A 14,337-nucleotide genomic window follows, 5' to 3' on the forward strand; every position below is an offset into this window, starting at 1 on the left:
TTACGTCCCTCGTTTGGCGTTGCAATGGAGGCTCTCTGGTCCTTTGTCGACCAGCACTGGTGGCTGACCGTTTTTGCTCTGATCTTGTGAGTTTCTTTCCCCTCCTTCGCTCGCCGCGCATTGGCCGCTGACCGGGAAAAGCTCGCTCAAGGGCGTCCGCACCGCCGTCAATGCCATCGCTTTCTACTGCTGCTACCAGCCCACGCCAATCCCCGACAAGCCAAACTACACGCAAAACGACGTGACGGTCATATTGCCCTCGATCAATGGCGACGGCGAGGAGCTGCGACAGACGCTGCAATCCATCCTGGTCTGCGCGCCTGCCGAGGTCATCCTGGTCACCATTGACGCCAGCCTGAAGCGCGCCAACAAGATGATCGAGGCCATGGGCTGGACCAACAAGCCAATCCGCGTCATGAGCGTCGCCCAGGCGAACAAACGCCGCCAGATGTGCGCCGCCATCCCCGAGGTCAAGACCAAGATTATCATCTTCGCCGACGACGACGTGATCTGGGGCCCCCGCCTGCTGCCCTGGATCCTCGCGCCCTTTGAGAACCTCAACATGGGCGGCGTCGGCACCAACCAGCGCATCAAGCGCAACCCGGAGTACGGCTACCTCTCCAAGGCCTACCTGTGGCAATTCCTCGGGGAAATGTACATTCGGCGAAGAAATTTCGACATCACGGCCTGCACGCAGATGGACGGGGGTCTTCCCTGCCTGTCCGGCCGCACCGTGGCTTACCGTGCGCGCATCCTGCAGAACGGCGACTTCCACCACGGCTTCCAAAACGAGAAGTGGAACGGCTACACGCTCAACGCCGACGACGACAACTTCATCACGCGCTGGATGGTCTCGCAGGGCTACGACACGACAGTGCAGTACCACCCGGACGCCGAGGTGCAGACGACGCTCGAGTGCAACCCGCGGTACCTGCGGCAGTGCCTGCGGTGGGTGCGCAGCAACTGGCGCAGCAACCTGACGACCATGTTTGTCGAGCGGCACACCTGGACGTAAGCTTAGCCCTCGGACGACGCAAAGTGCATCCTGCTGACGTGACATTTTCTCTTTTAGGCGCCAACCGTGGAGCACGTACGCGGTGCAGCAGACTACCTTGACGGCGTGGGCGCTGCCGTACGACGCGGCGTGCGCCTACAGCTGGTACCGCGGCAGCGCGGAGCTGAGCCCTTCGGCGCGCATCACGGGGGCGGTGCTGCTGGCGCTGTGGATCGTCCTGACGAAATGCACCAAGCTGATGCCGCATTTCGTGCGGCATCCGGAAGACATGATCCTCCTGGTGCTGGTCGTGGTGCCGTTCGGGTACTTGCACGGCTTGATCAAGCTATGGGGCTTGGTTACACTCAACGCAGTAAGTGCACCCCACCGACCGGCTCCGAGCACGCTCCAGCACTCGGAAACCCCGCACCTGACATGATGAAGATCGCTGCTAACCTCCTGCAGACGACTTGGGGCAGCAGACCCGCCGCCGACACGGACGATGCCATCAGAATGGAGCGGCCCAAAGCGCAAGCCGGCTTTGCGCAAGTCGACGTCGAAAAGCCCTTACTTCCTACTTATAGAGAGAGTCTCGCGAGGGATTAAAAGAACACAAAAGAAGAAGGAGCAAAAAGAAGCAAAGAATCGCAAGGGTGTAATGCCGTGTGTGTGTTTCTCGCGCGCGTGCCGGTCTAGACGGCCGGCCGAGATCTAATCTTGCATGGGCTCGCGCTGTTTGGCGTCGTGCAGCGATCGTCGCGGCACCTGCTGTGTTTTTTCCCAACTTTTTTTTTCCCCACGCGCGGCGCCGAAAGTTGCAGCGCTGGCGACCCGGCTTTTTCCTCTTTTCAACTTCTTTTCCGTTTTTTTTCGCCTTCGCCTTTTCGCCCTTATTCCCGCTTCCTTTGCAAACCCTAAACTAGCCCCCATCTTCTTTTTTCTCATTTTTTTTTTCCCCCGAGTCTGCCAGCGCCGCCACTTTTTTTTTTTTATTTCCTTTTTTTCCTTTCCTTTTCATGTCACCGGCCAGACGCGCAGACTCACAAGCGACCTTGATATTGTTGTTGTTGTTCTTAGTGCTTTGGTATGATGGCGATATCCCCACGACAGGCAGGCAGGCAGGCAGGCGTAGAACGGAACGTACCTACTAGTTTTAAGCTTCTTGTGTACATTTACGTATGGGTGCGGAAAGAGATAGGTAGTCAGCGTAATGCCATATGCACACACAGACACAAAGAAACATAAAACATAAACACACGAGCGAACACGGGATCGTAAACATCACGATAGATAAGCCGGCGAGGCGGCGATTGGGTGGTGGTGAGGGATGATGACGGGCGGCGGCAATAATTCAGTAGCGGTGGTTGGATGGCTGGGTAGCAGGCAATCAACCAGTCCGCCAGTCCGCCAGCCCGTCACGAAGGAACGGTAGTTAGCAGTAGTGGTGGATGGTGGGGTGGGGTTTGCCTCGGCCACCCACCCACCAACGGAGCGGGCGTCTGACTGGCCGACCGAGGGCGCGTTGCACGAACTCGCGAACGATGTCGATGTGCATGGAGGGTTGGGGGGCCTGGCCTGGCTCTGGCTCTAGCCTCTGGCCCTGGGCCGCCCGTGCCCGTGCCCGTGCCCGTGCTCGTGCTCGTGCTCGTGCTCGGCGCGCATCGGCCGCGGCTCCGGCGGATCACGCACCTACTGTAGGCTTGGTAGGCTGGGTGGGTGTGCGGACTGCGGAGGTGCGTGGGTAGAGTTGCTATGGACCTGCCGACTGCGTTAGACGTAACTAGGTACCGTACGCACGTCTCTGTGGAGGGGTGGTTTTTGTTGGTACGGGGTAGGTGGTTTGGTCGTTGGTGGTGCGAACTTCGCCGCCACCAGTAGGTAGGGTTGAGGGTTTGGTGGTGTTGTGGTACCTAGGTACCGATGTCATTGTCAGTCAATATCACGTTTTCCGTATTTCCGCTTTATGTCCTCTCCCTCTACTCCTATCTCTATCACTCTTCCTCGCGCGCGTTCAATTACAGACAGACAGGCGCACCACACCACACCACACCACGACACGCAACCCTCACAATCCCACCTCCCTTTCACCCCTCCCTCTCTACCACACACACCCATCCCGTCCGCTCAAAACAAGGCAAGAAACGCAAGCAAGCCCGCAGACAACCACCTAACGACGCGAATCAGGCCGGCCCGGCAGTCGCGCCTGCCTTGGCCGCGTGCAGCGCGTGCCCCGTGCGTGCGCCGCGGAGCGGTTTGCCCTGGCGCGTGCGTGCACGCCCCCACACACGCACGCACGCACGCACGGGCGCCCGCCGCCATCGTTCACTCAGTGATGAGCGGGCGGATGGGCAGCCAGACTGACTGATTGACCGATCATCCTCATCCTCATCATCATCATCGTCGTCGTCGTCAGTTGTCGTAACGCGTCAATCACCATCTTCGTCGGCGGAGAAAGAGCAACGGCGCCGCGTCAGGGCCCGCAGCAGCGCAAGCGCAAATCCTGGATGGATGGATGGATGGATGCGTTCGTCGCGGCCGCCGCCCGTCGTCGGCCGCTTGCTCGGCTGTCAGGCTGTGCAGTGCGTTGGACCCTTTTGCGGCTGGGTTGCCTTGTCTTGTCTTGTCTTGAATGGCTTAATTAGTTAGTAAGTTGGTTGGTTGGATCATGGCTGGTCAATTAGTTTGCCGGCTTGCCTTGCCCGTCAGGCCAGTGGATTAGCTGGCTAGCAGCTGGCTGTTGTGAGCTGTGCTGCTTGCCTTGCCTCGCCCAGCCAAGTGCTATGTAGCTAGGTAGCTAGCTAGGAGTAGCTATACCAACTAGTTGCGGGCTTGCGTGCATAATGTATGTACAACGCTGCTTGTCTACATACTTACAGCCCGACGTACATATACATCCACGCGTCAGAGCAGTTTCGGTTTCAGTTCCAGGCAGGCAGGCAGGCTGGCAGGTCCTCCCGCTCCGCACGCGACGCAAAAACTTCCGACCCGCATCCGCGTGTCTGTTTGCCTGCTGCGTGCTGTAGCTAGCCAGGTAGGTACGGTAGCTAACTAGCTAGCTACATGCTCTAGCTGCAGCGTACTCACGCCTATGCTCGTGCTTGCGTGCAGCAAGGTGCAAGGGACCCACGACCGGGGTGGCTGGGCCTGGGGAGGCGAGTGCAAACGTACAGTACTTACAGGACGTACGTCATGCAGCAGCAGCAGCAGCGGACACCTCCGTCGGCATGGATTGGGCGGGGAGCAGCAAGCAGCACACCCTTGTTGCCGTTGGCGTTGCCCCCGGGCCTGCGCAAGCCGCTGCCGATCGGATCGGTTTGGGCAGGACCTTCCACGGTATCGTGGTAGGTCGAGGCGTGCGCGGCGTGGAGTGCAGTGGAGTGGTGGCACGGCGGGCATGGTCGACGACGAGGTGCTGCTAGGTCGTGGGGATGGCATGGATGGGAGTGGGATTGGGAATGGGGCGCTGGCGCGAGAAGCGAGACACAGGGTCCTGGACCCCGTCGGCCGTGGCTTGTAGGGCACGACCTCGGACGGCAGGAGGGACGGGACGGTCGATGACGACGCGGGAAAAAGATGGAGAGGACCAAGGCAAGGTAAGGCAAATGGCGGGCAAACGCCAACCGGGGGGGAAATGAGAGACGACGGGAGGAAAAAGACACACGGGCGGCGGGCGACGGCCAGAAAAATATACATCACATTCCTCATGCATGGCCGGTGGCGTGGCGTGGCGTCTCTGCAGGCAAAGCATGCAAGCTCGTTTGCGAATCTTCACGCAGCAGAGGAGCCGTTGGCTCGACTCGGCAGCTTCCCCGTCGGTGCGGTGGGGAAAGGGTTCGCTGTCTGGAGACGGAGGCGGACGCCACAGCTGCGAGAGAGAGAGAGTGCGATCAGCAGAGAGAGAGAGAGAGAGAGAGAGAGAGATGACTGACAGACGCCACGGCATGCTCGTCATTCCCGCACATTGCTTTTTGGCTCCCGCGAGCGATCTGCCGTGCTCGAGCTGCCCTCTGACCCTTTCGACGGCGGCCGCTCCCTCCCGCTAGTCTGACCCTCGAAATCTCTGCAGAACGGACGTCAGCCATCAGCCATCAAGCGGCGTCGTCTTTCTTTCACGAGAGAGAAAAAAAATCATTCCCCATAAAAACACAGTATTGTAGTAGAAAAGGGAACCGACACCGGCCCCAGCGGGCCCTCTCTCGGCCGCTCGCAGCGTCATCGCCATGATTGCTCTCGCCAGTTCTCCGCTCTACCCTAAAATTGCGGCAGCGCGCCCGCTCCACCCTGCGACCGACCGGCCATCCCTCCGACACACACACACGCACGCAAACAGCCACCGGCAGCACGGCCACGGCCCCCAGCGGCAGCGGCAACGGCCACGGCAACGGCACCGGCAAACGAGCCAACCACCCGCCGCGCATTCTTCAGTTTCATTTTCATTTTCGTCTCGTCGTGCCTACTAGCTGCACTCGACTCCACACCCCCCGATTCAATCGCCCCTCTCCTCCCGAGGCAAGAGATCTGCTGGGCTGCCTACAATAGCTAGCCAGCCACCCCTGCCACTGCTCTGCTCCTGCTCTGAACCGGACCCCCGGCCCCGGCCACGGGTCCATCCGCCCACACTTTTGTCGTCGTCTACGTCTCCCGCCTGGCACATCGCAATAACGCACGCCGAGTCGAACGCTCCCCCCCCATGGCTTATGCAACCCCACATATGTAGGCCCTGTACTGTACATCGGGCGTGGCGTGGCGCGGGTTGCGCGTTCTCCCGCGTGCTGCTCTCGTTAGTTACAATACCTTTCTCTCTTCGTCCGTCCGTCTTTCTATTCTCGTTGCGTTGCTTGGTTGCGACAATTTCACTCAACGACACCCACGGCCCGCCCGCGCCCAAGCCCAGTGATCTCCGCGGTGGAGTCGTGCATGCGCACGCACAAGCTCCTTACTGACACTGGCATGGCAGCGGCGTCGCGGCCCTTTCCCGTGCTCTGTACCGTGGTAGTTAGTGCGCCGTTTCGTCCCTCGATTCATCTGCATGGCAATCAACTGCTCTATGCGTGCGCGCGGGTTAATTATGGCTGCCTGGCTGGCCTCAATCTCATCGGCCATCTTGATCGCGCGCGTATGTACGGCACGATACGGAGTACTGTACTTGGCGCGCTCTCTTGCAGGCTGTCGGATATGGGGTGCTTTGCCTACTTTGCCTGCTGGCCTTGCTGGCCTTGTTGCACTTTGCCCCCCCTCCCGCGCCGTGTCGTGCCGTGTCTTACCCTGTCGTTCCCATTACAGCAACCAACTCCCTCCCTCCCCGTCCGTCAGGCCGTCCCGTCCCGTCCCGTCCGTCTCGTCTGTCTGCCTCGTCCGAATCGCGATCGCTGTCCCTGTGCCTATCCCTGCCGCGCCGTTAATTATGAGTTATGCCCCTTGTACAAAACGTGCAATGCCAATGGGGATCAGGCACACGCGCACGCGCGCATATCGTCCGTCTGTCGGTGTCGTCATACCCAACCCAGCCGCGAATAGGCAAGCAACCGCCCGTTCGTTGGTGCGCGCGGAAACACCCACTGCACACGAATTGCCGAACTTGAACCAGAACGCCCGCTTGTAGTTAGTTAGTTGGGTAGGTGGGTAGGTAGTTAATCCACAATCCACAGCCCACAACCCGCCAAAAGAATCCACCGTAAGCGCGGAGGAACGCTCTGCCGCGAGGGCCTTGGGTAACTACCGGGGAGCAGCGGCAAGGGGGGCGTTTGTGGGTTTGGGGTGGGTGGTGGGTAAGGCTAAAGTACAATAGGTAGGCTTGACGGCCCCTGTTCCCCGTTCCCCGTAGGAGTAGTAACTGCTAAATTGGTGGGCCTACTCTCGCTATACCGCGTCTGTTGCGGTTAGGGGAGCGGTTGTTGCCGCGCTCGTTTGTGTGAGTGGGTGCGCGCTGGTGCCTGGATTTTGGATTTGTGGGATGGGTGTGTGATAGAGATATTGGATATTGGTAGATGTGGTGGTCTACTGCGTACTGTACGTAGGTGAGTATATACGTACGCTGTGTAAGACATGGACGCCGCTGTCTGCCGTTCGCGTGCGCTTGTGTCTGGACGTGTTAGGTAGGTAGCTAGTAGGGAGTACAGTAGGCGCGGTGGTGGTGACGCTTACAGTAGTTGATCCCTACGTACATACACGCAACTACATCCGTTTCTCCAACCTACAACCTACAACCACAACTACCACCCCCATCCCATCCTCACTCCTTAACCCATCTCAACCCATCCCCTCCCCCCCTCACTCCTCTACCCACCAACCCTACCCACCCACCATTCACGCCGTCCGAGCACCACACACACACACACACACACACACACACAAGGACCAGCGCCGCGCGCGCCTGTTCGCTTCGGATCGGTTCTGGGCCCCGGTCCTGGTCCTAGGGCCTAGGGCTGGTCCTACCCACCCACCCCCATCGACATCGCGCACAGTGACTGCCTGCGGGCCCCCGGCGCACTGACGGGGGGCGTGCGTGCCGAGATACTATGTGGAGGGAGCAAGGGGGAGAGAGAGTTTGTGTGAGTGTGAAAAGAAGAGCGCGTTGGTGACGAAGCAAGCAAGCAAGCAATCCCAGCTACCCACCTACATACACATCACCACCCGATCCGGCAGTGCGTAGTGAGAGTGGCCTGGGCTGCACGGTACCGAACAATACGCAAAGAGTAAACAAAGCGGGTGGGTGCGCCTTCATCTAGGCCCCGCGATCAACTTCAAGCTTCAGATGCAGCCCCGAACCCATGAGTCTGATCGCAGCGGCCCCCAACTCCCATCCCAGCTCATCGCCCGCCCATCCATCGTCCATCATATGGCGCACGCACGCACGCATCGCCGTCGCCATCGACCGCCTAGCGGCCGGCTGGCCGGTCAGGTCGCCCCGCCCCGCCCCGGCCGCCGCGGGCCATCATTTCGCCATTTCATCGCGTCTTCTAACCGCTCGCGGGCAGTGGGGAGCGCACTGTCGGTGTCCCAGTGTGGGTTGTGGGCGTGAGCGTGCCGGTGTGTGGGTGGGTGAGTGGGCGGGTGGGCGAGCTGACTGACTGTCTGACTGACTGCGGTTAGGCCGCTCGCTCGCTGCGTGATAGGTGCTAGGGATGTAGGTCCTTGCTTGCCTGGGAGCTAGGAGTGGGAGCTATGGCACGAGCTAGGTAGGAGCTACGGCTTAGCTAGCTGGGATTGCCGAGATGGGGGCGCCTAGGGCCTGGATCTAGGCCTCCCGTTTTTTCTTTTTTTTTGTACTCCAAAAGGGGAAGGTCCATTCTTACCATCCTTTCATATTTGATAGTGATGGTGAGGGGGGAAATAGGCCCCCCCCCTTCTTTTGTGTGTACTTTTATTTCGTTTTTTTATGCTGATGTGGACGTGCGCGCGGGCGGGCGGGCGGGCGTGCGCGCGGGTGGATGAGCATGGCCATGGGCGTAATACGGGGTGCGTGTATGACTGTGCTGGATCTGGTGGCCTGGCTGCTCAGTGCTGCTAATTTGGTAGTGGACTATGTGTGAAGACTGGAGCAGGTAAGGCGAGCACATGCACGCCGACGCAGATGCAGATGGCTATGACTTGCGCGAACGAGGACGTTCGTCGTACTCGTCCTTGTCGTTGTCATTGCTCCTTGCTCCTTGTCCGTAGGGGTTCCCGTCGGCCCCTGTTGTTGCGTGTATATTGGGTGTTTGGCGTTTGGCGTGGGGGTCGTCGTCGTCGTCGTCGTCGGTGTCGGGTTTGGCTGTCGGATTGTCGGCTGTCGGATTTGCATGTGAGCTGAGAGACGGTTTGGAGTGCCTAGATAGGTAGAGAGGTCCATTGATTGTAGGTAGGGGTGTACGAGAAGGGTAACTCTGTGGGAGGGGCATACTCACATGCCTACTTACTTGCCTACTTTACGCTTATGGCTTCATGTAGCAACACTCTCTCGTCTTGCTCTTTCATATCCTCCTATCTCTTCTCTTCTCCTTCCACCGCACACGCCATACTCCCTCCGCGGAGTAAACAACCCTCCCCTCCCACTCAACAACCGGAACCGACATAGATTGCACCGTCGGCCGTGGCGACCGAGGCCATCACCCGTAGCCGGCAAAAGTTGACCCTTCCGCATGCTCGTCCGATCCAATCCGATCCAACCCACCAACACCCCACTCCCCAGCCCAGCCACGCCCAGCCCAGCCTAGCCCAGCCTCTCCGGACAAGCTCGCCGTGACTCTACCGATTACTACCCCAACCCTAGGCACATACACACGAGAACATGCGGCCGACGCCACCCCGACCTGCCCATGCATGAATGCAAGGACGAACGAACGCGTCTTGGCGGCCGAGGACTCCGCGTCCGTTGGAGGCCCCGCGCTAGGCAGGCAGCTAGGCAGCCTCAACGCCGCGCCAGGCAACCGGCAAGCGCGAACCGCCCGAGCGGCGTGCCTCGCTGCGGGGACAAGCGGGCAGCGATCGACGAGAGGAGGCAGCCAAAGCCGCGCGGAATAGAGCCGTCGACGCCCGTGCTAGCTGTGAGGCGAGCCGAACCACTCTCATCGTTCGTGCGTGCCTCGGATGCTCGGCTACCTAGGCGTGCGAGCCGCCGGCTGCCGCGGCCAAACGTCCTTTCTCCGTCGGCTGTTCGGACGGACTAACTGCGGGCAGACTATTTTTCTGCCTGTTCTGGCCGTAGGCAAGGATCCGAGGGGTTTGTGGAGAGAGGTGGTGGTGGTGGTGGTGGTGGTGGTGGTGGTGGCTGGGGGCGCATGGAGATGCGGCTGGAGAGGGATCTTGCGAATCGGGATGACCCCTGGACGCAGCGGCTCGACCATTGACTTTGCTAGCAAAATGGGTCGTCGGCAGATGATGTGTAGTGAGGTCAGGGAAGTGGGTGCGGGTGTTGGCCGTTTGGCGTGATGGTGGTGGTGCGTGTGCATGAGGAAGGGTCCAGAGGGAGTGGAGAGGCGTTGACGCTGTTGCTGAGGGATCTCTCCCTGCTGTGGGCTCCCCGGTTGTTTCCTTTTCCTTTTTCCCTTTTCGTCATCTGCTCTTCATTGACGCTTTTCCGCTTTCGTGTTCGCGATTGCGCGTGCTGTTGCTACGTCCACCGCTCTTCGCCGCACTGCGCAGTACTGTATCCTGGGTGCGGCCATGGCGTTGGGTTGGTTTGTGGTATATGTGCACATCTAGTGCTACTATTCGTGTGGATATGCTGTGTGTATTGTGCCGTTATGCGTTTTGATCTTTGGTTTGTCGACCTGCTTTTGAGGTGTGTATGGCTGTAAAACAACTGGTGGGTGGTGTATGTGTATAGGCGTAGGTTCTTGAATAGATATATCATGCAACACTTTGTATGCCTCTCTATGAGTTCATCCGTATGCTGGCGTAGTGTATATGGGGATGAATCAGTTCAGGGGTTTTTGTGTATGCGTGTATCAGCGTAAACGTATATGTTCGTATGGGTATGACTTGCCGCTCTTCGCGTGTCGCCCTTTATGTGTCCATCCCTATGTTTGTGCAGTACATGTATGGGGATGAGTCAGTGTCTGATTGCTTAAACATCGGTGATATGTGTAGGGGAATGGCTGTCCACGTACTCTCACATTTGGACTCATGTAGACCTCCCTCTTACTCCTTATCCTGCCATATACTGTCCTCTCCGTCTTGCCCGGTCTAGTTTGTTTAGTTCGCTGTAGTTTTGTTCTGTAGAGCCTGGCGTGCCCCTGAACAGACGTGAACATATATTAGAGATAGTCATGAATCAGAACGAGAGAGACAAAGTAAATGAATAGATGAAGACGAAGAGAGACCAAGGACATGCGTGTCGTGTCGCTGTCCGTCTGTTCCAAGGTCTAGGAGCTTAACTTTAACAAGCCGAGGCGGCGATAGGGGCTCGAGATTCTTCTGCCGCTGCGTTGCCGCTTGCTGTCCATCCCACCCTCAAGCCTACAACTTCTGCTCGACCTCCTCCAACGCCGCCATCGCCCTCGCCCACTTCGCCCACTCCGCCTCATCTAACCCAAACCCACCGCCCAACGGCGCGCGCGCCACCACCGCTTCTCCATCCACTGCCCCGATCCCCCTCAGCCGTCTCACCCCCTCCTTAACACCAACAACACCCCATTTCGCGACCATCTTCTCACCTGCCGCAACCAAGTACTGCAGACGGCGCAACTCGGCCAGCTTCGCGCCCTCGGCACCAGTGCCATCCTCAAACGTGTTGAAGATGCGAACGACGGTCTTGGGGAAAAAGGCCGCAAGACCGTCGATGGCGCCAGCAGCACCGATCGTCACCGCCGGCAGCAGCATTTGTCCCAACCCAGTGTAGACGACGAAATCTTTGGCGCGGGGCGACAGCGCGATGAGGGCGAGGTCGTCGAGGTTGCCGTGCGAGAGCTTGCAACCGACGATATTGGGATGCTCGGCCAGCTTCTCGAGCGTCGAGGGCGGGAGGGCGATGTTGTTCGACACGCCGGGGTAGTGGTATCTGCGGGGCGAAGAGAGGCGGGGTCAGCTGGGGTTTATGAGCGGGGTTGTGCGGGGGTGGGGTGACTGAATTGATGTCTCTCGTTGCCAACAAGCCTGCCGGAAACGCAAGGCGGGGATTTACTCACACCAGTACAGGGATAGGGCTGCGATCCGCAACGGCCTTGAACCAGCGCACGACGCCCTCTTGCGTCACCGCAGACGCAAAGTACCCTGGCGCGAGGACCAGGCCCCACTGCGCGCCAGCGGCATCCGACTCGCGGAGCATCTCGGCTGTCTCCTCAATCCCATTGGCCGCCGTGCCCGCCATGAGCGGGTAATTGGGGAAGCCGGCAGAGTCGAGGGCGGCACGCACGCCAGAGATCATCGCCTTACGCTCCGCCGCCGTGATGTGCACGGCTTCACCCGTCGAACCCAGCAACACTAGCCCTTTGATTCCGGATTTCGCAAGGTATACAGCGTGTTCGCTCTGCGTGGCGATGGCGAGAGGCGGGGTCGCAATGTCATGGGTGCTGGAGGCGGTGGTGGGTGCGAAGAAGGTGGGAACCTAAGCGGTTATTAATGGAAGGAGAATGTGTGAGTTGAAGCAATGCTTACAGGCACGAAGATGCCCCTTGGAGGCGTAGAGGCGACCATGATGGAAAGGATTGGAGGTTTGCTGCGTGATTGAAGAATGGGTATAAAGCGATAAGTTTCAGAAAGACAGGCGAAAGATTTGGAGGAAGAATGAGGAGGAAAAAGCATAAGTTTGAGTCCAACCCCCAGACTCGTCGCGTCGGCACAGCTACCCGCGGGGTGCAGTGACGATGAACCCCGCCGGCACTGCCTTTGGCCGCTCGGGGCGTCATTGACCCGAGAGCCCGACGTGCGGACCCCTCATCCCCGCGTGGTGGGGTTCTGCTCGCTCGTGTCTGGTGTTGAGCTTCCCAACATTCTGATCTCTCGGATTCTGCCTCTTTTTGCCTTTTCTGTCCACTATATTCTCAACAAGATAGTGATCTTTTCCATCAATACCCACACCTCATCATGGATACTAGTGGTGACGCCCCAATCCGAGTTCTAGACTCCCACATCCATCTCTGGCCCGCCAGTGATACTATACCAGAGTCCCATTCCTGGATGACTCCGGGCATGCCCCTGGCCAAGCAGTACTCACTCGAGAACTATTTCGTTGCAAGTGGGGCATCGCGCCCTTCCGCTCGCTCTACCACCACATCAACATCACCCGTCGTCGGCGCCGTCTACATCGAGACGGACCGCACGCTCGGGCATTGGCCGGATTCCAGCAGCACCTCTTCTGGAGGTGAGCTTGACGTTGACGCTCTCCTCGCGCGGTGCGCCCAGCCTCTCGCAGAGCTACGATGGCTGCGACGTCTTGTGGAAGGCACGCCCGCTGCTGGTGCAGACGAAGGCTTCGCTCCTGGCGACGGCGAAATGTTATTGGGGCTCGTGCCGTGGGCGCCGGTGGACGCAGGAGCGGATGGGATGCGGGCGTATCTACGCGAGGCAGAGCAGACGGTAGGGCCGACGGCGTGGGCTCGGGTGCGCGGCGTACGCTTCTTGCTGCAGAGCTTGGAGAGCGAGGAGGCACTGCAGACGCTAGTAGAGAGCGAGGCGTGGGTGGAGGGGTTGAAAGAGTGTGGGCGGCGAGGCCTGTGTTTTGATGTCGGTGTTGACGTGAGGGGAAAAGGAGTGTGGCAGCTCGAGCAGGCGGTGGAGATGATGGAACGGGTGAACGAAGGGGTGCCAGAGGGGGAGACGGTGCGGTTCGTGCTGAGTGAGTAGTCCTAGTCCACCCGACCGGTAAGTAGAGGGACATCAGCCCTGACCCGTTCGTCGTTGTAGACCACCTCTGCAAGCCCGACCTCGAGCAGCTCCCCACTACTCCCGCCCAGCTCGACACGTTCGAGCGGTGGACCCGCAGCCTGCAGCGCGCGGCTCGCTCGCCGCATGTCTACATGAAGCTGTCGGGTGCATTTTCGGAGTTGCCACCCCAGCCATCCGACGCGCCATGGCCTGCCGCCGCTGTCGTCGAGCGCATGTGTCCCTGGCTCGATGTCCTTTTCGCCACGTTCCGGCCTGCCCGTATCATGTTCGGCAGTGACTGGCCAGTATGCAATGTTCGTGGTCCCGGTGATGCGCGTGCGTGGCCCTGCTGGCGCGATGTTGTGGTCGAAATGTTGAGTGTGTATGGACTCGACGCTGAGGCAAGAGATCGTGTGTGGTTCCGAACAGCGGTCGAGGCGTATTGGTCGATTCCATCGGAAGGGGAGGGGGTGAGCGAGCAAGCAGAATTGGGGAAATAGAGTGGAAAGTATAGTGAGGTCGTGCGTCCTTGAGGTTTGTTTGGAGTGATTACTTTTGCGGAAGGTGTGAATGACTGCGGGCAGGCAAGGAAATCGCGGACGCACCGGTCAATGAAGAGTTGAGCCAAAGGCCGATAAGAGCGACATATGGCTTTTGCATCTGAGGTAGCATGATATATATTCGAACTGTTGTTTCTTAGTCTCCATTGTGATTGCGTAGCCTTTAAACCTTGAAGTAAGCCACCTCGAGCAAGCGCTGAATGCCAGCTGAAGGCCAACCTGGCAGAGGCCATGCAGTAAAGTTGAGGCGGACATGGTAGCCAGATTTATATCAATGAAACGCACATGTCAGTTTTCTCTGGAGACGTTTGTTCAGGCGCATCTACGTTGATTCGATCAGACCACGCACGTTCATCGAGTGTACTCAAAGAATACGACAATCACCTCCTAGATCCGGGAGGAGAATCTCAGTCGCGCTCAGACGGTTACTTCTGTGAGATGTTGAAGAATCAGACCAGCGGTTGCGTGAGCCACGTGTAGAAGGCGCGTGGTGTTGAG

The 14,337-nt window shown here is 59.0% G+C and overlaps 7 protein-coding genes across 7 annotated transcripts; 3 read left to right on the top strand and 4 right to left on the bottom strand.

The window, feature by feature from the left end:
• Positions 1-24: 24 nt before the first annotated feature.
• On the top strand, positions 25-1,600 carry K452DRAFT_300019 (glycosyltransferase family 2 protein; the record flags this gene model as incomplete). The annotated part of the gene is made up of 4 exons (XM_033542290.1): positions 25-86; positions 142-1,011; positions 1,073-1,367; positions 1,460-1,600. The coding sequence occupies 4 exons, from the start codon at positions 25-27 to the stop codon at positions 1,598-1,600; spliced, it is 1,368 nt and encodes a 455-aa protein (XP_033395785.1).
• A 3,018-nt stretch (positions 1,601-4,618) lies between these two features.
• On the top strand, positions 4,619-5,070 carry K452DRAFT_60453 (uncharacterized protein). Its single transcript, XM_033546895.1, has one exon. It carries the CDS (start codon positions 4,702-4,704, stop codon positions 5,035-5,037), a length of 336 nt encoding a protein of 111 aa, XP_033395786.1. The 5' UTR covers positions 4,619-4,701; the 3' UTR covers positions 5,038-5,070.
• A 53-nt stretch (positions 5,071-5,123) lies between these two features.
• K452DRAFT_289467 (uncharacterized protein) lies at positions 5,124-5,717 on the bottom strand. Its single transcript, XM_033540830.1, has one exon. The coding sequence runs from the start codon at positions 5,423-5,425 to the stop codon at positions 5,246-5,248; it is 180 nt and encodes a 59-aa protein (XP_033395787.1). The 5' UTR covers positions 5,426-5,717; the 3' UTR covers positions 5,124-5,245.
• Positions 5,718-8,383: 2,666 nt separating this feature from the next.
• Positions 8,384-8,973, bottom strand: K452DRAFT_289470 (uncharacterized protein). The gene has a single exon (XM_033540831.1). The coding sequence runs from the start codon at positions 8,872-8,874 to the stop codon at positions 8,578-8,580; it is 297 nt and encodes a 98-aa protein (XP_033395788.1). The 5' UTR covers positions 8,875-8,973; the 3' UTR covers positions 8,384-8,577.
• A 460-nt stretch (positions 8,974-9,433) lies between these two features.
• K452DRAFT_60475 (uncharacterized protein) lies at positions 9,434-10,004 on the bottom strand. Its single transcript, XM_033546896.1, has one exon. It carries the CDS (start codon positions 9,922-9,924, stop codon positions 9,571-9,573), a length of 354 nt encoding a protein of 117 aa, XP_033395789.1. The 5' UTR covers positions 9,925-10,004; the 3' UTR covers positions 9,434-9,570.
• Positions 10,005-10,933: 929 nt separating this feature from the next.
• K452DRAFT_231233 (uncharacterized protein) lies at positions 10,934-12,109 on the bottom strand (the record flags this gene model as incomplete). Its single annotated transcript, XM_033537153.1, has 3 exons — positions 10,934-11,474; positions 11,602-12,020; positions 12,071-12,109. The coding sequence occupies 3 exons, from the start codon at positions 12,107-12,109 to the stop codon at positions 10,934-10,936; spliced, it is 999 nt and encodes a 332-aa protein (XP_033395790.1).
• A 390-nt stretch (positions 12,110-12,499) lies between these two features.
• On the top strand, positions 12,500-13,984 carry K452DRAFT_274763 (uncharacterized protein; the record flags this gene model as incomplete). The annotated part of the gene is made up of 2 exons (XM_033539206.1): positions 12,500-13,250; positions 13,319-13,984. The coding sequence occupies 2 exons, from the start codon at positions 12,500-12,502 to the stop codon at positions 13,777-13,779; spliced, it is 1,212 nt and encodes a 403-aa protein (XP_033395791.1). The 3' UTR covers positions 13,780-13,984.
• Between the last annotated feature and the right edge of the window lie 353 nt (positions 13,985-14,337).

This window comes from Aplosporella prunicola (assembly GCF_010093885.1).
Source record: "Aplosporella prunicola CBS 121167 unplaced genomic scaffold K452scaffold_18, whole genome shotgun sequence".
In the NCBI taxonomy this organism is placed as follows: domain Eukaryota; kingdom Fungi; phylum Ascomycota; class Dothideomycetes; order Botryosphaeriales; family Aplosporellaceae; genus Aplosporella; species Aplosporella prunicola.

Excerpts from the sequence above, each read along its gene's own strand:
- K452DRAFT_60453 (XM_033546895.1), top strand. The coding sequence starts at position 4,702 with ATGGCCGGTGGCGTGGCGTGGCGTCTCTGCAGGCAAAGCATGCAAGCT.
- K452DRAFT_289467 (XM_033540830.1), bottom strand. The coding sequence starts at position 5,425 with ATGAAACTGAAGAATGCGCGGCGGGTGGTTGGCTCGTTTGCCGGTGCC.
- K452DRAFT_289470 (XM_033540831.1), bottom strand. The coding sequence starts at position 8,874 with ATGCCCCTCCCACAGAGTTACCCTTCTCGTACACCCCTACCTACAATC.
- K452DRAFT_60475 (XM_033546896.1), bottom strand. The coding sequence starts at position 9,924 with ATGCACACGCACCACCACCATCACGCCAAACGGCCAACACCCGCACCC.